At 39.2% G+C, this 19,764-nt stretch overlaps 1 protein-coding gene across 6 annotated transcripts; it reads left to right on the top strand.

Moving 5' to 3' along the window:
* Nucleotides 1-365: 365 nt before the first annotated feature.
* CAAP1 (caspase activity and apoptosis inhibitor 1) lies at nt 366-18,650 on the top strand. 6 transcript variants are annotated; one of them, XM_050716434.1, is made up of 8 exons: nt 366-557; nt 1,784-1,868; nt 1,944-1,984; nt 3,508-3,592; nt 4,494-4,569; nt 9,037-9,184; nt 11,812-11,881; nt 17,558-18,650. In XM_050716434.1, the coding sequence occupies exons 1-8, from the start codon at nt 426-428 to the stop codon at nt 17,899-17,901; spliced, it is 981 nt and encodes a 326-aa protein (XP_050572391.1). In that variant the 5' UTR covers nt 366-425; the 3' UTR covers nt 17,902-18,650. The 6 variants fall into 6 exon arrangements, with proteins under 6 accessions (XP_050572391.1, XP_050572390.1, XP_050572392.1 ...); XM_050716433.1 differs by having other exon boundaries at nt 1,784-1,984; XM_050716435.1 differs by lacking the exon at nt 1,944-1,984 and having other exon boundaries at nt 1,784-1,885.
* Nucleotides 18,651-19,764: the final 1,114 nt, after the last annotated feature.

The following is a 19,764-nucleotide window of genomic DNA, read 5'->3' on the forward strand; positions in this document are numbered from 1 at the left end:
GGTGTATGCCTAGCAGAAAACTCAAAGCTGGCCTTCTATCTACATCGGTAACCCTCAAATAACTTGTGCACTCAAAACAGTGCTCCTGATTTGAGCTTGCTTTGTCTAAATTCACCAGGGGAAAAGCACGGTTGGGATTTTTTGAGAGCTCTTGCAAGAGAGTTTTTGCCTTCTGCCGGGGGTTAATAGCTTCCCACTAGATCCAGTCAGTCAGGGGGCCGTGCCTGGGATCCACCTAGATCCAGTCAGTCGGGGGCAGTGCACAGAATGCCTCCGTGGGTTACAGAACGAGACCGCCGCCACCGCCCGCCATTTTGCCGACGCCTGGGCGGTCTGTCGGCGGCCCGGAAGGGGCGGCCGCCCCCGGCGGGAAGCAGGCGGGGCCGCGGCCCCTCACAGCCCTTCCGGGCCCGCTGGCGGCGGCGATGGCGGGTCGAAAGTCGTCGAAGGAGAAGAAGAGGCGCCGGTCCCGTTCGTGCTGCCCCGAGGGGGCCGCGGGGCCGGACGGCGGCGAGAGGAAGCGGCGGAGCGCGGAGTCCGCCCGCGGCGCCCCCGAGGTGCGGTGGCGGTGTTCTGCGCCCCGGGTGTGTTGGGAGTGGTTGGGAAGGATTGCTGCGGCCCTGTGCCCCTTTTACCTCCTGCCCCGGTGGGACAGGGGAGAAGAAAGGAAGAGAAAAAGCAGGGGAGGACTCCTGGGCTGAGGTAAAAACGTCTTAACAGGTGAGGAGGGAGCTGAGGAAGAGAGAAGTGAAACAAAACAGGTAATGCAATGATACTTGCGTGCTCCCCTCCTAGGAGCATTCAGATTCGCAGCCGGTTCCTGAGCAGAAAAGGTGGTTCACCTCTTATTTCACCTGTCTGCCCTTTGTGTTGCTGAGCATGGTGTTATAGGCACAGAATACCCCATGGTTACTTCGGGTCTCTGCCTGGTGGCGGGCCCCCCAGCTCACTGCAGCGTACTCGCTGGTGGGGCAAAAAGGCAGCCTTGGTGCTGCACAAATGCTCCTTGTCCACAGCTAAAGCAGTGGGGTGTTACCTGCATCTGTTTTAGTCACAAATCTAAAATATGGCACCACGCGAGCTGCTGTGAAGAAAATTTACTCCATCCTGGCCAGACCCAGTCCAAAGTGGTGTGAGGCACAAGCTCAGAGATGACCCAAATCTCAGTCATTCTGTGTCCTAGCCAGTTGTGGTGCTCAAATGTGCTCAAATACAAAGATGACTGCGTGATACATGATCATGAATGAAGGTCTGTGTCTTCAAAATATATCTGATTTTTAATGGTTCAGTTTTTTTCTGATATGGAAGATATATTTTCTCATACGAAACTCACTTTTTTTTTTCTCTCAGAAAACTGTGCCACATGGAATTGTGTGTGAATTTCTTTCTTAGCAAGGTAGTTGTAGATTATCGACTTGGTCATTTAATTGCAGAGGAAATCATATAAATGGATTTATTCTGCCTTAAAGCATGCTTTGACGTAGAAGCAACAGCAAGGTATCTTAAGATAATACTTTCTAGTTAATATTGAAAAATACTTTTTGTCTCTTGAAAGTTTTAAAATTTCTCTTAGCATAAAAATGATTTCAGTAACCAAAAACATAATTTTTGTGATGCAGTTACCCTGTAAGCTAAAACAGTATTTGGAAGTTCAGAAATCTACTTTAAGATGTCCCTTGCAATTGTGAGGGAAAAACTATTGCTATCACAGATGAGGTGTTAAGTTTCCTTCTTTTGTAGTTCAATAGAAAATGAAAATTCTACTTGCCTTCTTGATGTTTAGGAAGAAAAATGCAATGTGCCATCTGGAGAAAAAGTGGAAGAAGCTGAACAACCCAGTGATGTAGAGGAAGGAGGATTAGATCTCAGTGTGTCACTCAAACCGGTTAGTTTCTACATTGCGGACAAAAAAGAAATGCTTCAACAGTGTTTCTGTGTCATAGGGGAGAAGAAACTACAGAAGATGCTGCCTGATATTTTAAAGGTACTGAAATACAGTTACTTGTTGTATGCTTTTTACGAGCTTGAATGCTTGCATAACAAAGCACATCCCTCAAGTCTAGTGGACCTCCCATCCTAAAAACTGCCTGTGTTTTTCTTAAATGAAGATTATGTAAAGTCTCTGAAAGTGAGACACTTAAGATTTGATACAGTTATTTCATCCTACTCCATTTTCCACAGCTCAGCTGCAGCTGAATGCAGGCTGATTATTTTTGTGCTGTCTGTCTGTACTGGTTATTCTTAATGTAAAAGGAGTTTCTAATTGCATGGAGTGAATTCAGTAGTGTTGTTCAGTAACAAGTTTGCTGATTTGTTCATAAAAGTCTGAGTTCTATTTATGCGTTATCTAAATTTCTTTATAAGTTATTAATGTCTGAGATGAGGCCATAAAGCCCCTTCTTGGTAAACAGCTTCTGGAAGCTGTTATTGCTCTGGAATTTAATCCTAGTGCCTCTAGAGTTTTGCTGACTTAAAACATACGCTTTTTGAGTGTTGCGAACAGCAGGACTTGGTGAAAGTAGGTGAACGGTCTATGCAGGGGAAGAGGCTTCCGGTGAAATGCCATTTGTGTAGTGTTTGTTAATTAGTAGTTTTTCAATTTCTGTCTTAAATTTTATCCAGATCTCCGAGACAGGTTACAACTGAGGTGGGACTTACTCATTTTAAACTCTTATTGAATTGCTTACAGTCTCACCCATTTCTCACCTCTGGAAGAAGAAAAGAGGTCTAGAATGGCCGGAGGCAAAGGCATAACTGAATTGGAAAGTCAGTTCTCTAGTGGTGTAGAACCAAGCCTGCAGTAGGATGGTCAATATTACAGTATGCTCAACACTTAATAATTTTGGTACATGTAAGTGTACATAGCTTATTTATGAGTGTGAAATTATCACTGTTTCACCAAGAGCATAACCAGAAGCACAAGAGATGTGAAACTAGCTGGACTCAGTGTGTGGTATGTATCAAACATGAGAAGTGGATCACAAATTACATGTTTCTTACAGTTTCTTTATTAGGGCATGCAATATGATGTATGATTCCTGTTTGTGCTTTTTTGATACTTTTGTTCACTTTATTTCATGAACTTGGGTTCAACAATTGGCTTTGGTCTTTGCAGACTTAATTATGTAATTCACCTGCTCCTGAGTGATGGAAAATTAGGAGTGATCTGGGCTGCTGTTGTTTTACTGTTTCATGCTTTACACCTGCACTCTGTTATTTCTACAGCTCAGTGTCACAACAGCAGTGAAAGCTCTCAGGCAAAGATCAAGTAACTGATACTGTGTATTGCTTAATTTTGAAAACAACAACACCAAAACAAACAAAAATATTTTTGGTGGTTGGCATGCCTACCTAATGTTCTTTGATAGTTGCATCAATGCAGATCAGAACAGAGAAAGGACTTGCAATCTGAGTTTCTCATTAGGGCTGGAGAACTACTTAGCTTTCATAATTATTCTGTCCTCAGAAATCTTAGTGGCTTGTGGTCTGTCTTATCTGTCTTCTTAGAACTGTTCCATGGATGAAATCAAAAGGCTTTGCTTGGAGCAGTTGGAGCTGTTATCTGAAAAAAAACTTTTGAAGATACTTGAAGGTATGAATGCAACTTTTAGGCACCACTGTACACAGAGAGAATAAGGAAAACAAAAGTAGTCTGCATTAAACTGCGCCTGTGTTTCCAGGTACTGACACGTATATGTGTATATATGCTGGTCTTGATCTTTTAATCTTGGGTGAAATCATCCAGTAATCCTGAAGGTATTAGGGATACATTCAGATTACAGTCGTATTAGCTTCCTTTCCCTAGTACTCCAACTAAGAACAAAGCTTTTGACTTGAGGGGTGGTAAAACAAAAGCAGGAATTTAGAAGCATTGTTTGAAGTCCATTGCTTTAGTTAAATTGGCGTTAAGTTGCCTCCTGGTTCTCTGGAGGGGAAACCAGATATACTGCAATACCAGTTCAATTGTATTAACAATTGCACTGGAACATTCAGTGTAGTTAAAGGATTCTTAGTGCATGCCTTTGCTCTGCTGAGACACACAATACATATACTTTGATTAAGGATGTGATATTCCAGCATATCAGTATCTTAATGAACTTCCACTTGGTATTTAAGGGCCATAGAATTTTTTGTGAACAAATTGCTGTCTTCTCAATTAAGTGGAGCCCTTTGAATCTTGACTGGTAGAGAGTACCTTCTATTACTTGTCTCCTGTGCTTTATTTTTAGTGCCTGTAATATTGTAGTAGCACTATTTATTTTCTGTTTTTCCATAATACAGTGTAATTGAAAAATGGCAACCATGTGGCTAGCAGGCATCTCATGAATAAGCTTTTTGTTTCTGTGTAAGTCTGATTTTTAGAATGTCTGTTTCAGCTGGGGAGAAAACCCTTTTCTGATCTCAGTAGAGTTAATCATTAAAAGTAAGGCTAACTATGTAGCATTAATTGTACTAGGTGCCTAAATTTGCACGTTTGAAATGTGTATATCTAGGCAAGAGTGGAGCTGATTCTGATACTGACGAGGATGGAGATGGAGGAGACAAGACTGGAGGTGAATCAGTCAGTCAGTGAGTAAAAGAAAACAGTTCAAAGCTTAATTTTAAAATATTGAATGATACTGGAATTTTTCACGAGAAATGATCAACTGTAGCATTGAAAGACCCAACTGCTATATCCTTAATTATATGTTTTTTTTTTTTTTGGTAGAATGACAGTGAGCTGTTACTGCTAGGAAGCATTGCACTTATAGACATGGCCTAGTTATTTGATAACATCAGATGTTTCATAAGCACATCACTGAGATTTACACTGGCATTATTGCCCATCAGTTAACTTGTGATAATTGAACATATGCCCAGTCCTAACCTGCAGCCAAAAGTGAGGTAATGTGATTTAGGTTAATCCTCTTCAGTTGAACTAGAGCAGGTTGAATAAAACCCTTCCCAGTGTAATCTATGAACTTGGTAAGGAGTGTTTTGAGTTCATCTGAGATGTATCGTGTTCCTTGCATCCTTGTTTCTGGTCCATCATTCCTGTCCCAGCTGAAGCAGCGCTGACGCTTGCCTATTCCCATCTTCCCTACTGGTGATGTTATTTTAATGTCTAGAGTTTGAAGTACAGAGGTTTCTAGTTGCTCATTATTAGGCTGACATCTGTCAGTTTTGCAAAGGCCAACATTTTTAACCTTTTCTTAAAATACTTTCTTTAAAAAAAAAGACAATTTTCGTGTAGTGTATTATTAAGTCACTCCTTTAATAAAGACAGTCTCTACAGAAGTAGTTGAGAGGGAAAAGAATGTTAATAGTTATCACCCAAAATGTGTCAAATTTTGAGTCTAAATGTATTTGTAGTAAACAAAAGGCATGTAGGAAAGCCAAAAGCTTTTCTGGTTTGGTTGCTGACCCATCTGCAGCTGGCCCACAGATTCAGTGCATAAACTTAACAAGCCTTTTGAGACATAGTGGCTTTACACGAGTGTTGGGCTGATCAAGGTATCTGTTAGCTGCTAGTTTGGCAAGTTCATCTAGATTTACTAAACAGGAAGAGAGAGGTGGGAAAGATAATGACGGTAATCCAAATTTTGTGTGCTGGTCAGTATCTTTGATTTAACGGAGACCTCATTTCTTTGGCTCAGAACAAATTATGAAGTTATTGAATGAAGTAATTTTCTTTGATCACATCTCGTCATATACCAGGTTTGTGAAAACACAAATATTCTAGAAAGTGGAGTGATACTGTTTCTGCTTGAGAGTAAGAAGGCTCTGCAGGAGGATCTGGATAGGCTGGAGCGATGGGCTGAGGCCAACTGTATGAAGTTCAACAAGACCAAGTGCCAGGTCCTGCACCTGGGGCACAACAATCCCAAGCAGCGCTACAGGCTGGGAGATGAGTGGTTGGAAAGCTGCCTGGCTGAGAAGGACCTGGGAATACTGGTTGATAGTTGGCTGACTATGAGCCAGCAGTGTGCTCAGGTGGCCAAGAAGGCCAACAGCATCCTGGCTTGTATCAGAAACAGTGTGGCCAGCAGGGCTAGGGAAGTGATTGTCCCCCTGTACTCGGCTCTGGTGAGGCTGCACCTTAAGTACTGTGTTCAGTTTTGGGCCCCTCACTACAAGAAGGACATTAAACTGTGGGAGAGTGTCCAGAGAAGGGCTACTAAGATGGTGAAAGGCCTATAGGGGAAGACCTATGAGGAGCGGCTGAGGTCACAACGAAGCTGGTGAGGGGTCTGGAGAACAAGTCTTACAAGGAGCGGCTGAGGGAGCTGGGGTTGTTCAGCCTGGAGAAGAGGAGGCTCAGGGGAGACCTCATTGCTCTCTACAGGTACCTTAAAGGAGGCTGTAGAGAGGTGGTGGTTGGTCTGTTCTCCCACGTGCCTGGTGACAGGATGAGGGGGAATGGGCTCAAGTTGCGCCAGGGGAGGTTTAGGTTGGATATTAGGAAGAACTTTACTGAAAGGGTTGTGAGGCATTGGAATGGACTGCCCAGGGAAATGGTTCAGGCACCATCCCTGGAGGTCTTTAAAAGACGTTTAGATGTAGGGCTTAGTGATATGGTTTAGTGGAGGACTTGTTAGTGTTAGGTCAGAGGTTGGACTCATGATCGTGGAGGTCTCTTCCAACCTAGATGATTCTGTGATTCTGTTTCAGTTTTTCTCACGTGATACAGGTTTGATGCCCTGTGACACTTTTTTTTCTTGGGTTCTATTTGGAACTGGTTTGTGACTGTATTCCCCCCTTTGCTTTCTTTTCATGGTCTGTGAATGGTGTCAGTACACACCTTTATGTAAACTAATTTTATCTTTTGATCTTTACCCTCTGCTGGCTATTTAAAATATAAAATAACAATATAAAATACTCTTCATATAAATGAGTCCCTTTGATGATTGATGGTTTGCAAGTGAACTTCTGAATTAAATGAGAAGAAAGCCTTGTTTGCTAAGGAAACCATCAAAAATGTCCCAGGACTTTGTCTAGAGGAATTTTATGATTTTTTTGAAGATCTAATTCAAAAGATATGTACTATTGCAAAATACATGTAATATTTCACATCTTAAAGAGGTATGGGAGTTTCAATGCTGCTAGATTTCAGGAAGGCAATTCTATGAGTTCAGGGTGTTTAAGAGCTACAGTTTATACATGTTTTTTAACTGAAAACAGAAGTCCTGAGTTTTTTTTTCTAAAAGTTCAGCTCTGAAAAATTTTCAGCTGTTTCCATTACCACTTAATGTGCTCCTTTATTTTGTCGCCAGCTTCTTCAGAGTTAAATGCTATAAATTCTGAAATAAGCATGCAGGATCAGGGCCTATGTTCAACAAAAACTGGAAAAGGCTTCTATAATAGATGGGCTTGATTATTTGTGAGCTCTGTATAGATATTTTACTGCAATTTTCAGATACCTGTTTGTGTTAGTCTGCAATGGAATACCATTAAAATAAGAAAATTGATGTATATTAAGTTTTCCAACTAAATGGTAGACATTTAATTGAAAGGATTTAGCCAATTAATGTCCTGAAAAAACAGGTGGGCATTCTCATCTCATTGATAAGCTATCAACAGGTTCTTAAGCTATTTCTTTCATGTTCCCTGCAGTAGTAATAAAACATATATTAAAAGAAGAAACATGCTGTTATAATTTACAGTGATCATATATTCGCATGTATAACGCGAGCAAATGACTTCTTGCTTTGAAAATTTAATATGCATGAAAGAAAGGGATTTTAAATTTATATTTACATTTAAATTGCCTTACTTTTAGATTAACATATCTTCTGCTCCCATTATTTGGAGACATGATTTTGTGCTGCCCTTTCTTAAACCTGTACCTCAGTATAGATAATTTGTAAAAATATTTCCTGTAAAAAAATGAAGGTTAACAAACTGAGAATGAAATTGAATTGTGAACTGAACTGCATCTGCTTGGCCACAAGATGGTGCAGAAAGCCTGCCTGTTAAATGAAATGGTGATAGGTCACCGGTAATACAGTCCAATCCAGCCAATTCTGAAAAAAGCAACAGCAAAATATAAAATGTGATGTAAAAGTACTTCAGGGATCCAATAAATTTTTTTTTTTGACAGTAGGTAGTCTTTATAAGAATGTTTCTACCATAATCAGTGATACTGTCAAGACAACATGAAGAAACTTTACAATAACTTTTGATGTGTGAATTCCCATTCAGAGTTTATTTTTATGTAGCTGTTAAAACGGATATATGTAACTTCACAGCCATTTCTTTGAACCACAGAAGTGGATGAGTTTTCTGTCAAATGAGTGATTTTAATCCTTGATGAAATATGGCTTCAGAGCTCCTTGTGGTATCGAGGATGTGAAACTTCTTGTCTTCTTTCCTCATGAAAATTCTTGTGCAAGGTCAGACAGTAACATGTTGCTGAAAGACATGTTGCTGTCCAGTGCAGAGGTGACTACTCAGTTGAAAAGGATGAAGAATTTGTGTGGGGGGAGGATGGGGTGTGAGGAGCCTAAGCAGCTTTTGCGCTTGGTGATAAGCAGGTGATATGGGGGTGTCACAACCTTATTTTGGTCAAGAGTTCAGTGACTAAATAAAAGAAAAAATGCTGAAAAAAAAAGATGCCTCCAGTGGCTGGCCTGTGGCAGTTGTTTGGCCAGTAGCTGGTCCATGGTCCCCATGTCTCTGTAGCTGGAGACGCTAAGGTGTGCAAGTCTGCAAGGTTTGCAGCCCCACTCCAGCTGCTTGCTCTGACCTCCTTGTGTACACACAGACCTTTCCAGTAGCTGGTCCAGACCTGTGGTGTCCCCAGTAGCTGACTCCTAGACTCCTTATCTGCTGGGGAACTAGCAGAGCCGTGGTCCCTTGATTCAAGTACTTGTAGACCCTGGTCTCTCTGGAATTTGGCCTCTAATTTTGCAGTCTCTTTGGTACCTGACTCTCAAACATCTCATCCTACTTAATAGCTAGACTCGCCTGATGTTTGCTGTAGAACTGATGCATGACACTGAACTTTCCTGAGGAGGTGTGCACATTTCCCATTCTGTTTATTTTCTGGCAGCACAGTATTGCAGGCCCCTGTCACCCGTGGTCCTCTCTGCAGCTGCTGGCTCTTAGACACACGCAGACCTCTCATTTGGAAGAATGGTTAGCTATGGAGTTCCACAAGAAGGCAGGGCAGACTGGTGACCAGGTGCAGGGCTTTGCAAGGCAAGTGTACTGACCAGCAACCTGTTTATGTTCATCTGACTGATTTTATCTTATTTTCTCTCTATTTTCCCTATGCTTGTTCTTCACCAATCTGCGTAGGTCTATGCCTTTTACCATCCTTGGTCCTTCCTCTAAACATCTGATAATGCCCTGCATAGTCCCACAGTCCCCTTAAACATATCCCCAAGTAAGTTATACACAATCCTGAAGTGTTCTTCCCCAGCATCCCATAAGGAGCCCTGTGCTGTTGTTGTCAGTAACTTCCTTCAGTCTGTAAGGTGACTTCTCTAGCTGACTGCCCTTAGTCAGTTTCTCTCCAGGCAAACAGGCTGCTGCTTTCCTTTGACAGCCCTTGGAGCAACTTGGGCAGGGTGATCCCCCTGTGCTGATCCGGTTAATAACTTCCTTCTCTTCCCCAGATCTTTAAAAGTACAGACAGGAGAACACAACCAACAACTGAGTATGGTGAGCCTCAACTTCGGCTCAGCAGGTGACAGGAGAACAAAACCTGAAATTTCTGGGAAAGTCTGCTGTGATAGCATTGTGGGCAGGTTTAACTGGTGTTCTGTGCTGACGTCAGGCCTAACCCCTCTCAACAATGGAGTGAAGATGGGAGGGGAAATGCTTCTCGCCAGGAGTTGTGACACTGCTTCGAAGTGTAGGACCATACAAGCTTTGGTTCTGAGCTGCTGCCTGGACCTGACACTGGGTGGTGACAGGGAGGATGGTTGGGGCTAGATGATCTTTCAGGTCCCTTCCAACCCAAACCATTCTGTGATTTCCCCCACACTAGGCTCCACAGGCTCACGGAACTGGTAATTGTGATGGGTCTCAGTTATCTCTAACTGTATGTGTGCGTGTGTGCAAAACTTTTCCTTGCTGCCTACCCTTTGCTGCTCCACTTAATAAATGGTAATGTCATGTTGTTACACTGAGAAGTTTGAGACTCTGGTTAACATGTCTAAACTGTCACATAGAGCAAAACTAATTTATTGTAGAATTCCTCGGCTTATTTTACATCTAGCATGTGAGGGCTGTAATCAATCTTGCAACACCTGTGGCCTTTGTGGTACAAGATTGATGACTCAAATAGAAAATAAATGAGCAACTATTTGTGAAGAGGCAAAGTTTAAATGATTTTGTGAAGGGGTTAGCGAGTATACACAACTTCCTGTTCAGCATACCTATGTGAACATCTAGTTTGCATTCAGTCCTGCCTGGGAATGGAAAGTCTATCAGAAATGAAAGGATTGGGAAAATACTTCTTGAGTTGACTAAGCAGGAAAGCAAACTTTAAGGATACACACTACTGAGATGTTTTGAGAAAAATGCATCACGGTAAATAATCTATTCATATTTTAGTATAATAATGTTGAGCAGTAAATTTATTTTGGGGGTTCCTTACTTAAAGTGAACACTTAAAATCTTTCATGTGTTGTATAACTGTTTTCTGTGGGCACATTCTCCTCAATTATTGCACTATTCCATACACATTTATGTTGCATTGGATGCAAACATGGGAGAAACACAGAGTCAATTGATTTGTAACCTCTACTACCATAGGAAAGGAAATAGGCATCAAAATAACTCCATCTCTCAGACCAAGTTGTCAAGAAGTATTATGGTGTTCTCTCTCCTGACATGATCATTGGACACCTGGAAAAAAAACACACACCAAACATCTTTGAGAGCCTAGAGAAAACAGATCTGTATTCAATTACAGAAAAGCCCTTCAGGCCATTACTGAAAAACAAGTTGTTAAAATGATTACATTTAAATCTGTGATACCAGAATCTTGCTATCGTTTTTATAGTTCTGTTTAGCTCCAATGGGCAGGGTGGTTGCATGTTAACTCGTAAGAAATCAATGCCACAATAACATTCTGGGTAGGAAATTGGCTATTCTACTGTCAAAATGCTTGCTAAACATGGTAATTGAAGTTTTTCTGTGATTCTAGGTCCTTCTGTGAGGGCTATCCTTTATTTGCCTTGTATATTTCACAGTATTTTCACAATTTGTCCAAGTAGTGTGCAGAAAATGTGTGAAGGACATGAACATTTCACAGAAGTATCTTTTCCTTATCCCTTGCATAAAGCAGGTGAAACCTTAGAGGTCAAGGGTAGAAATCTTTAAATTGAAGAAATAAACATGGATATTGAATACAACTTAAAGGTTAAGTTACATTTCCTTTTAAAAAGCAGCCCTTAGTGAAAATGATTGTGATGTAGAAAAGGTGAATGGTGGTAGGGTGACAATAACTTCATGAAAATAGCTTCTTAATTTCAAAAGGAAAGAGTAAATAGTATTTGAATGCAACCGAAACAGTAGTTTTTTAAAATATTTAACTCTGTGACAATTTATTCTGAGCTTTAGAGACAAGCTTCTAGGGAGCACTTCAAGGGGGAGCATATCAGTGAGTACTGGTATTCTGAGGGGTGTATTGAAATAATTACTTCATCCTTGCAGGTTACGAGGGAAAGCAAAGAAAAGCTTGTTCTCAAATGCTAAGAGATAGCACGTTCCTATTGCCCTACCACCACATGGTTTCTTTTTAGTTAATGTTTCTTTGAAAAATCCTCTTAAGTTGTAAAAGATGTAGATTAAAATGTGGTGTCATTTGTTTCCAGGCAGGACAACAGTATAGACTCTACTTCTTCCTTAAGAGATGACAACAAACTGGAAGGTCAGGAATCAAAACAAGGTATGTAAGTGGAGAAAGCTGAAACTTTGCTCTCTTGATCATAGAAACATGGAATGGTTTGGGTTGGAAAGGACCTTAAAGATCATCTAATTCTGACCCCCTTGCCATGAGCAAGGACACCTCCCACTAGAGTGATATTGAACAGTGACTCGTTCAAGATAACTACTAACTCTTGAGCCGTATCTGTAATCACAGAGATACATCCTCAGAGAAATCACTTGGTGAACGGTTTCAACCGCTCCCTTGGGCCTAATTCCACAAAAGCAGAAAGGAACACTGAAGAAGACATTGTAGGAAATTTTGCTTCTCAGCACTTTAAGTCTGGAGGCTTTTGTGGCTAGAAGCAAACTGTAGCTCTTCAGAGTTTGGTAATTTAGCTTCCAGAACATGACCGAATGATCTTGCAAGGTTCATTTGGCTTTTCTCTTCTAGTTTATCAGCTGAAGAGGAACTTCAGTTATTTCAGTATCTTGATCTGTAGGTGATTGCTAGAACTGCCATTGCCGTTTGCTCTGAGAGTCTTTGTGTTGAAATGATCATAAGAGTACTCTGTTTTGACATTCATGGAAATCCACTATAATAACTGTTTGCCAAAGAACTGCTTGTAATTTAATCTTTGTATTCAGTCTTGATATATGATAGGTTGTTTTGATTGTGCAGAGCTGAGGTCTCTGGAAATGGTGCTTAACACCCACTACTCCTGATGACTGGTGCATTTTACAGTGTAAAAGTAGAGTAGAAGTACTCAACTCTTTGGATCTCTGAGAGGGAAAGTTTTGTCTTGTGTATTTTTTTGTTTTAAATGCAAAGTGCAATAGGTGAGATATTCAGGTACTAAAATGACTGGAAGAATAGAAAATACAAAAGTTGGCAAGTTAATGGTACTCATTTGAGTAACTGTTGTGTAAGGGAGTAACTGTTGTGCTGCTTTACCAGCAGCACTATTTGTTTTATTCCAGTCATTAAAACAACACCATATAATGACTGTCAGTATTATTTTGTAGATGAAGCACCAAATTGTAGGTGTTTCTGTCTGTCTGTTTATTTTCATTTGGACTATGTCTATTTAGTAACATCAGAAATAGCTTTTCCAATCAGAGAATGTTACAGTTTCTTATAAGCTGTATTTCTCTTCTGTGAAGATCTAGCATTATGGGCTTCCTGCAGCTCCTGTTTTACAATTCAGAATGCTGTCTTTAAAGATATCCCCTGTAAGAACTCTGTGAAGGGTGTTTTTTTTTTTTTTTTTTTAGGGGTAATTAGTGAAGGGAATTAAACGGAGAAGGGAATTATGATAACATGATAACTTTTAGGAGCAGATTGCTGTGACTTGTGAGGAATGCTGTAAGTGTTCCCTGCTGTACTATATAGAGTAACCGTAGACCAGACAGATTTCCTGCAGATCTCTTCCACTTTTGTATCATCAATGGGAATTGATGACTGTTGCAGGTGATTCCTTCACTGTTGTTTTTTATGACTTTATCAACCAGAGTATCATGATGGCTTAGGGCTACAACAGTGACTTCACTCCAGATATTAGCTTTAAAGAGTTTATGAGAATATCAATATAAATCATAAAATGTAATTCTAATCATTCTTCTTCTTCAGCTTATGATGCTGTGGGAAAAAACAGATTGAGGGGTTAAACAAAAGGGCCTAAAAAAAAAAAACAAACAAATAAAACATGTTAGAATGAATTTCACAAATATAGCTGAAGGAAAAAGTAAAAGTTATCAAATCAAAAAAGGTAATGAGAAATGCCAAACATGAGCTTTATTACTGGGTAAAATCAAAAGTAAAAAAAAGAGGGAAATGTAGCCCACCAGTTAGTTAAACAACATTCGTAGGCAAATAGGCATGTATGAATATTGTGTATTATGCACTTTTGGAAGGCCCAAATTCTGAATGGAACCCAAGGCTGCTTTAAATGACTTATTTGTTTAATATCTGACCTCACAGAGTTTTGCGATGGGTTGATTCCAGCTATCAGCTAAACACCGCAGAGCAGCTCAATTACTCCTCCCCCAGTGGCGCAGGGGACAGAATTGGAAGAGCAAAAGCAAGAAAAACTCTTGGGTCAAGATAAAGACATTTTAATATGTAAAGGAAAGCTGCATGCTCAAGGAATGCAAAATAAGGAATTTATTCACTACTTCCCATTGGCAGGTGGATTTTTAGCCAAGTACTAGAAAGCAGAGCCTCAGCTACTGGAGAAAACAAAACCATTTGTCTATAACCGTGCAGATCACCCTTTCCTCCTTCTTTTCTCCAACTTCTATTGCTGAGCATGACGTCATATAATACGGAATATCCCTTTGGTCAATTTGGGTCAGCTGCCTTGGCTCTATTTATCTCCCAGCCTCTTGCCTATCCCTAACCTACTTGCTGTGGGGTCGGAGTGAGAAGCAGAGAAAGCCTCAAGGCTTAGCAAGCACTTTTCAGCAGTAGTCAAGACAACGGTGTGTTATCAACATACTTCTGATATCAAATCCAGAACATAACACCATTGGGGCATCTGTGAAGAAAATTGATACCTGTTCAGCCAGGCCCAGTACATAGTCAGTTTACGTTTGGCAGTGAATTAGGTAATATGAATATATTCAGGAGGTAACTTTCAGGTATTGAATTAGGATCCATGATGCAGCTGGTTTTTGATCCATGGAAATGCTGTTCAGTTGAGCAGCATGTCAGGTAAATACTGACTGATGCAAGACAGAAGAATTTCCATTTCCTTATCCTGTTGATTCTCATTACTTCTGATCTTTCACGTATTTTGTATCTTGCAGGGTAGAGTTGAGAAGATAGTGTACAAAGTTGATTTTTTAGTATAAGAAACGGGGCAGACTGCATCTGAAATTGAAATACTAACCTTGAAGCTACTGTTACAGTAGAAACATGGCAAAACCACTTAGGATTGAAGAAGGCTGTGGTACGCACATCTCATATGAGTACTTTTTACACACTGCTGTGAGGATTTTGTATAGCTTCAGAATCATTTGTGCTTTAGGCTTCTAAATTGTAGTTTATTTTACAAAAATTGAAGACCAAAAATTCTATGTAAACTTTATTTATGTGGCTACTCCTGCATTTTCCAGAGCTGGATACTTTCTTAACAGCTTTGATGAGGATGTTGGAGATGCTGCATACATTAGCTGTGTATTTCCCACATCTGATGTATTCAGAAACATGGTGGGCAGTTTTTGCAGTTGTGTACTGTAAACAGCGTTATGAGGTGCTGGAGGGTCGTGGCTGATGATGGTGCAACACCCTGAATCAGGAGTGAATTCTCAGGCAGGGTAATATGCTATATTCCAAAACAGGGACTTAAACGTTATCCTAAGTCATAGTCTATCAGGAGTAAAGAACTGAGTATATTTTTTAAAATATACAGATATTTAAAAAAAAATCTTCAGTACTGAATAAATAAAACCTTTCAAGTTACATGAAAAAAAGGTTTCTCTGCTTCTTTCCCCCCCATTTTTTTTAAAGCATGGAAAATGCATTTATTCCTTCCTTAGTGTTCAGTATTGATTTTTTTTCATGCCCTCAGGATAGCAGGAATGTCATAAAAGCCAAGAAAAATAGCTTTTCCTAAGGTTTTTCTTCTCTGCTTCATCCCTGTGTTTTCAAGAACAGTCTCATGTTTTCTTTGCTGTATTTTAAAATATTTTCTATACAGTAAAAGACACTGAAACATTAACAGCACAAAACAAAGACTTCTAAAAATATCCTTTCAAAGATTCTTTACCCTTTTTTGAAAGAGGAGATAATTGTTCATATTGGAATTAAAACCCAAGTCCTCAAAGGAGCATGGAGAACTATCAACAAAGTTATTTCCAGAATTTTTGTAACAATAAAACAGTAAATGTGAGCATCTTGAGTAAAAAAGCCAATGACAGGAAGATAATTAATTAAAGATAGCTAAAGTCACAGGTCCGTGCTTTGTTAGACTACATTATCCGTGCTTTTTAATAATCTGAACCTTAGTAGGCTTCGCAGTGCCTGATGTTCAAAGACAGCAGTCACAGAGGAAGTGCTTAGGTTTCCAGTATATCAGGTGTTTAGTTGTTGAAAGCAGTACTTGCAAATCAGTGATGCTTCTAGCCCTGCAGATCAGTGATTCAGGAACTAAAACTGTCAATAGATGAAACTAGCAATTGCACCCCCACCCCCCGAAACAAACAAACAAACAAAAAACAACAAAATACAGTTCAGTGAAAGAGAACCTTTTAAAGCCAGACATGAAAATATTAATTTTGATAATCACAGAGTTGCAGAATGGTTTAAGTTAGAAAGGACCTTTGATGTCATCTAACCCAATCCCCATACTCAAGCAGGGGCAGCAAGAGCAGGCTGCTAAGGATCCTATGCAGCTGCATCTTGAGCGTCTCCAAGGATCGAGACTCCACTACCTTTCTGGACAATCTGTGCCAGTGTTTGACAACCCTCATGGTGTGTTTTTTTTTTTTTTTTTTAAAAAAAAGTATTTTCCTATTTTCAGATGGAATTTCATGTTTTAATTTTTTTCCATTGTTGGTAACAGAGTGCACTGCTGAGCCTGGCTTGTTTGTCTTCATGGTTTTCCATAGTGTTAAAGGGGAATTAGATAAATTAAAAACAAAAAACAGGTTTGCAGTACTGTCTTGATATTTATTAAATATTTTTTTTGTATATAGAGGATCATTATGGCTTACAGTAGCTTACATAGGAATGGAAACTTTCTTCAAATACTTATGGTAATTATACTTATTTCAAAAATACAGGTCTTTAACGGTAAGCTCTCAATGTTAATTAACAAGGAACATAGCGGTACTTCTGCACAGTGGTGCAACCAAAAGCAATTATAAAGCCTTTAAAGTCAGTAACTTTATCATCATTTGGTTATAAATTCTTCATTTGAAGCAATGAATGGTAAGTTTCCAAAGGTACAAAGGTTGGGAATGCACTAATAATTTCCGAGGCCAAGGTGTCAAAAGCAATAGTCTCCCTATAGCCAAAATATAAGATTGGTTACTTGAGCTCTGACAGAGTTTGGCTTTTATCTTATAGCACTGCCTTATTTAATTGTTCTTCTTCATAAACTCCCAACTTTTTGCCAGCATTAAAAGCCAATACCGTAACTTTCGCTGTTTTTACTGACATGAGTTAAAAGATGTCTGAAATAGTTGTGTGATAGATTCTGAATAGTTATACTGTAGTAGGATTTTCTATTAATCTTCAGTATTCTGCTTGACATAGTGTCCCACTTCTTTTAAAATAAGTAAAATAGTTTTAAAGTGTTTTTAAAATTGCATTTTGAAAACTAAGCTTACTTTAAAGATAACAGTAATCAATTCTGTACTGCAGAAACTTCCTTGTGATATAAAACCTTATGGCTTTTTAATTGGGGAAAATAGATCATGTAACTCCATATGATGGAATAAATTTTCCTGGTACTACAGCTTTGCAATACTATATGTTCTTCTAAATTGGCATAAAAATGCATTAACACTTGTCTAAATTAGATCAGCCTTAAAAGATGGAGAAGAAAAAGAGGAGGAATTAGTTGTCTCAAATTCACAGATCTTTTTGCCACCCTTAATCTACAGAGAAGTGCTTTAAGCAGAAGCGAATTTGTAAGTTGAAAGAAAAATTGTTCTGTTAGGTCGCTATATGATTGTTACATTTGTGTTACAGGCAAAGGAGAAGATAGCGATGTCCTCAGCATAAATGCAGATGCATATGATAGTGATATAGAAGGCCCGTGCAATGAAGAGGACGGCTCAGATGTGCAAGAAAACACCATCAGAAGTGGAACCGGTCAGATAGATGACCTTCAGAAGGACATTGAGAAAAGCGTGAATGAGATACTGGGGTTGGCAGAATCTAGCCCAAAGGAGTCCAAAACGGCAAGCGTAGCTGTTCCTCCATCGGAAGGTGTTCAGCCATCAGCACAGCAGCTGGAGCTCCTGGAGCTCGAGATGAGGGCCAGAGCTATTAAGGCTCTGATGAAAGCTGGTGATGTAAAAAAACAACCCTAAGGTTGCTTAGATTAAAGCTTCAGTATGTTTTGAAGAACGTTATATCTTTTCTCTTCAGTGCTAAAGTATGTTTGGGTTGGGTATGACATTCCTCATTCAGACTCCTACCGTGTATCCCGACCTGCAGCTTAAGCCAGTGATTGTTTTCATTGCCTTTGGTGTGCTGCTTCCATCGCTGGCACAGATGGGCTGGTTCGATGCTGCACTGAGCAGTGTCTTTGCTGTGTTATCTCCTCGAGGAGGTACAATGTACAGAGCTATGCTGTGAACCTGGTGCCTTCAGGACAGGTTAGAAAAATCAAGCTCGTTATAACCCCATGGTTAGAAATTAACCAGTTATTTTATTTATTAGCAACTTCTTAACTACTTGAGAAACTTGATTTATATACGCTTCTTTAAAAATGCCATTTTGAAGAATTTTTTGTGGTGTGACAGCCTTCAGCATTCTGCAAGGTGCTCTGAGATGCTTATTTCTCCTTGAGGCCCAGCTCATAGCAATGTAAATGTTCTAGTTAAGTTGAATGATGATTTATTTTGAGAAAGTTAAAGGCATGGTTAATTTTAAAAAAGCTAATTTGTTAGAGTGTTTTTTTTGTTTTAATAAACAGTTAAGCTGTTATTTTCAGAGAAAGTGCCTGAAAGTGACAAATACCAGGGTTTTTATATTGCTGGTTGTCTAATTGTTACTCTCCTCCACTGTTTGTCTTCTGTGTCACAACTGAAATAAAGAAAATGGAGTTTTTTCTTGATTGTGAAGCTTTTTTTTTGTTGAATATTTGGTATAACATTTAGTACAATGTGGTAGATTAGATTACTTAGAAGTCCCTGAATGTTTAGTATGTAACTGCTTGTCATTTCATGTCCCCTGTAAATAGTATTATCGACCTAATTTCAGAGTAAATGCTTGTTAGAAAAGGCACTTATGTATAATTTTATATACAGTTTCAAAATCATAATTCTACATTTTTTCATTTTGAAGGTATTTATTTTTAAGTAATTTGTATTATAGAATGAAAACTTTTCCTCTTATCATTTCCTGAAATAATTACAAAAATTCTGATTCTGTTGAGTAGTGCTATTTTCCTACTTGACTGCTAATCAAATTCTTATTACAATGTGCGTGTGTTTACATATAAACACAAATCAATTTTTATTACAGTATGAGGTTTGTGGTTGTGGTCCTTTGTAAGTAAAATGATGTTGTAACGTGATTTTCCTTTGATTGTAACTTGGAAAGCAAAGTAGATACTTTGTAATAGTGCCATAGATATTTAAGAGTAGTTTGTGGAAATTATTACAGCATAGGTTGTTCTAATGAGTATGTTCTTAACTATCCTGCAAGGTTTATAATTCTTTTCCTTTTTCCCCTCCCCCCTTTCATTTTTGCCTTTTCCCCTTTCCTTTCGCCCTTTTGTTTTACCCTTTTTCCACTCTTTTCTCATTTTTGTTGATGGTCAAGTACACTGTCTTTACTAGCAAGTTTCTTATATATTTCTTAAAGTACAATGATTTCCTCTAGCATCAACAGTATAGAGAGTAAAATGGTAGTAACATAATGCAGCATAAATTTCATTATGAACTAAAACTCTTATTAAATACAGCTGAGAGAAGTATGGTTGCATTCAGTAAATGATGGCAGTAACCTGAGTAAGTTATACCTGACTAATCACTGATTCACAGCAACATTTTTCTATTATTTTTTTTTAGCAATCAGAAGATGTAAGTTAGAATATATATATATAGAATATATATATATATATGCCCAGTTCAACAGATAACTGGCTCAGAATATGTGTGCGTTGTCTTCAGACGATGTCATCTAGCTGTTTGGGAAACCTGTGATTTATTTGAGGACAGAGAAAC

This window comes from Cygnus atratus, chromosome Z, assembly GCF_013377495.2.
Source record: "Cygnus atratus isolate AKBS03 ecotype Queensland, Australia chromosome Z, CAtr_DNAZoo_HiC_assembly, whole genome shotgun sequence".
Taxonomy (NCBI): domain Eukaryota; kingdom Metazoa; phylum Chordata; class Aves; order Anseriformes; family Anatidae; genus Cygnus; species Cygnus atratus.

Excerpts from the sequence above, each read along its gene's own strand:
- CAAP1 (XM_050716433.1), top strand. The coding sequence starts at position 426 with ATGGCGGGTCGAAAGTCGTCGAAGGAGAAGAAGAGGCGCCGGTCCCGT. Across the intron at positions 3,593-4,493 it reads ACTTTTGAAGATACTTGAAG|GCAAGAGTGGAGCTGATTCT; the intron begins GTATGAATGCAA and ends GTGTATATCTAG. Across the intron at positions 9,185-11,811 it reads TGCAGGGCTTTGCAAGGCAA|GACAACAGTATAGACTCTAC; the intron begins GTGTACTGACCA and ends GTTTCCAGGCAG.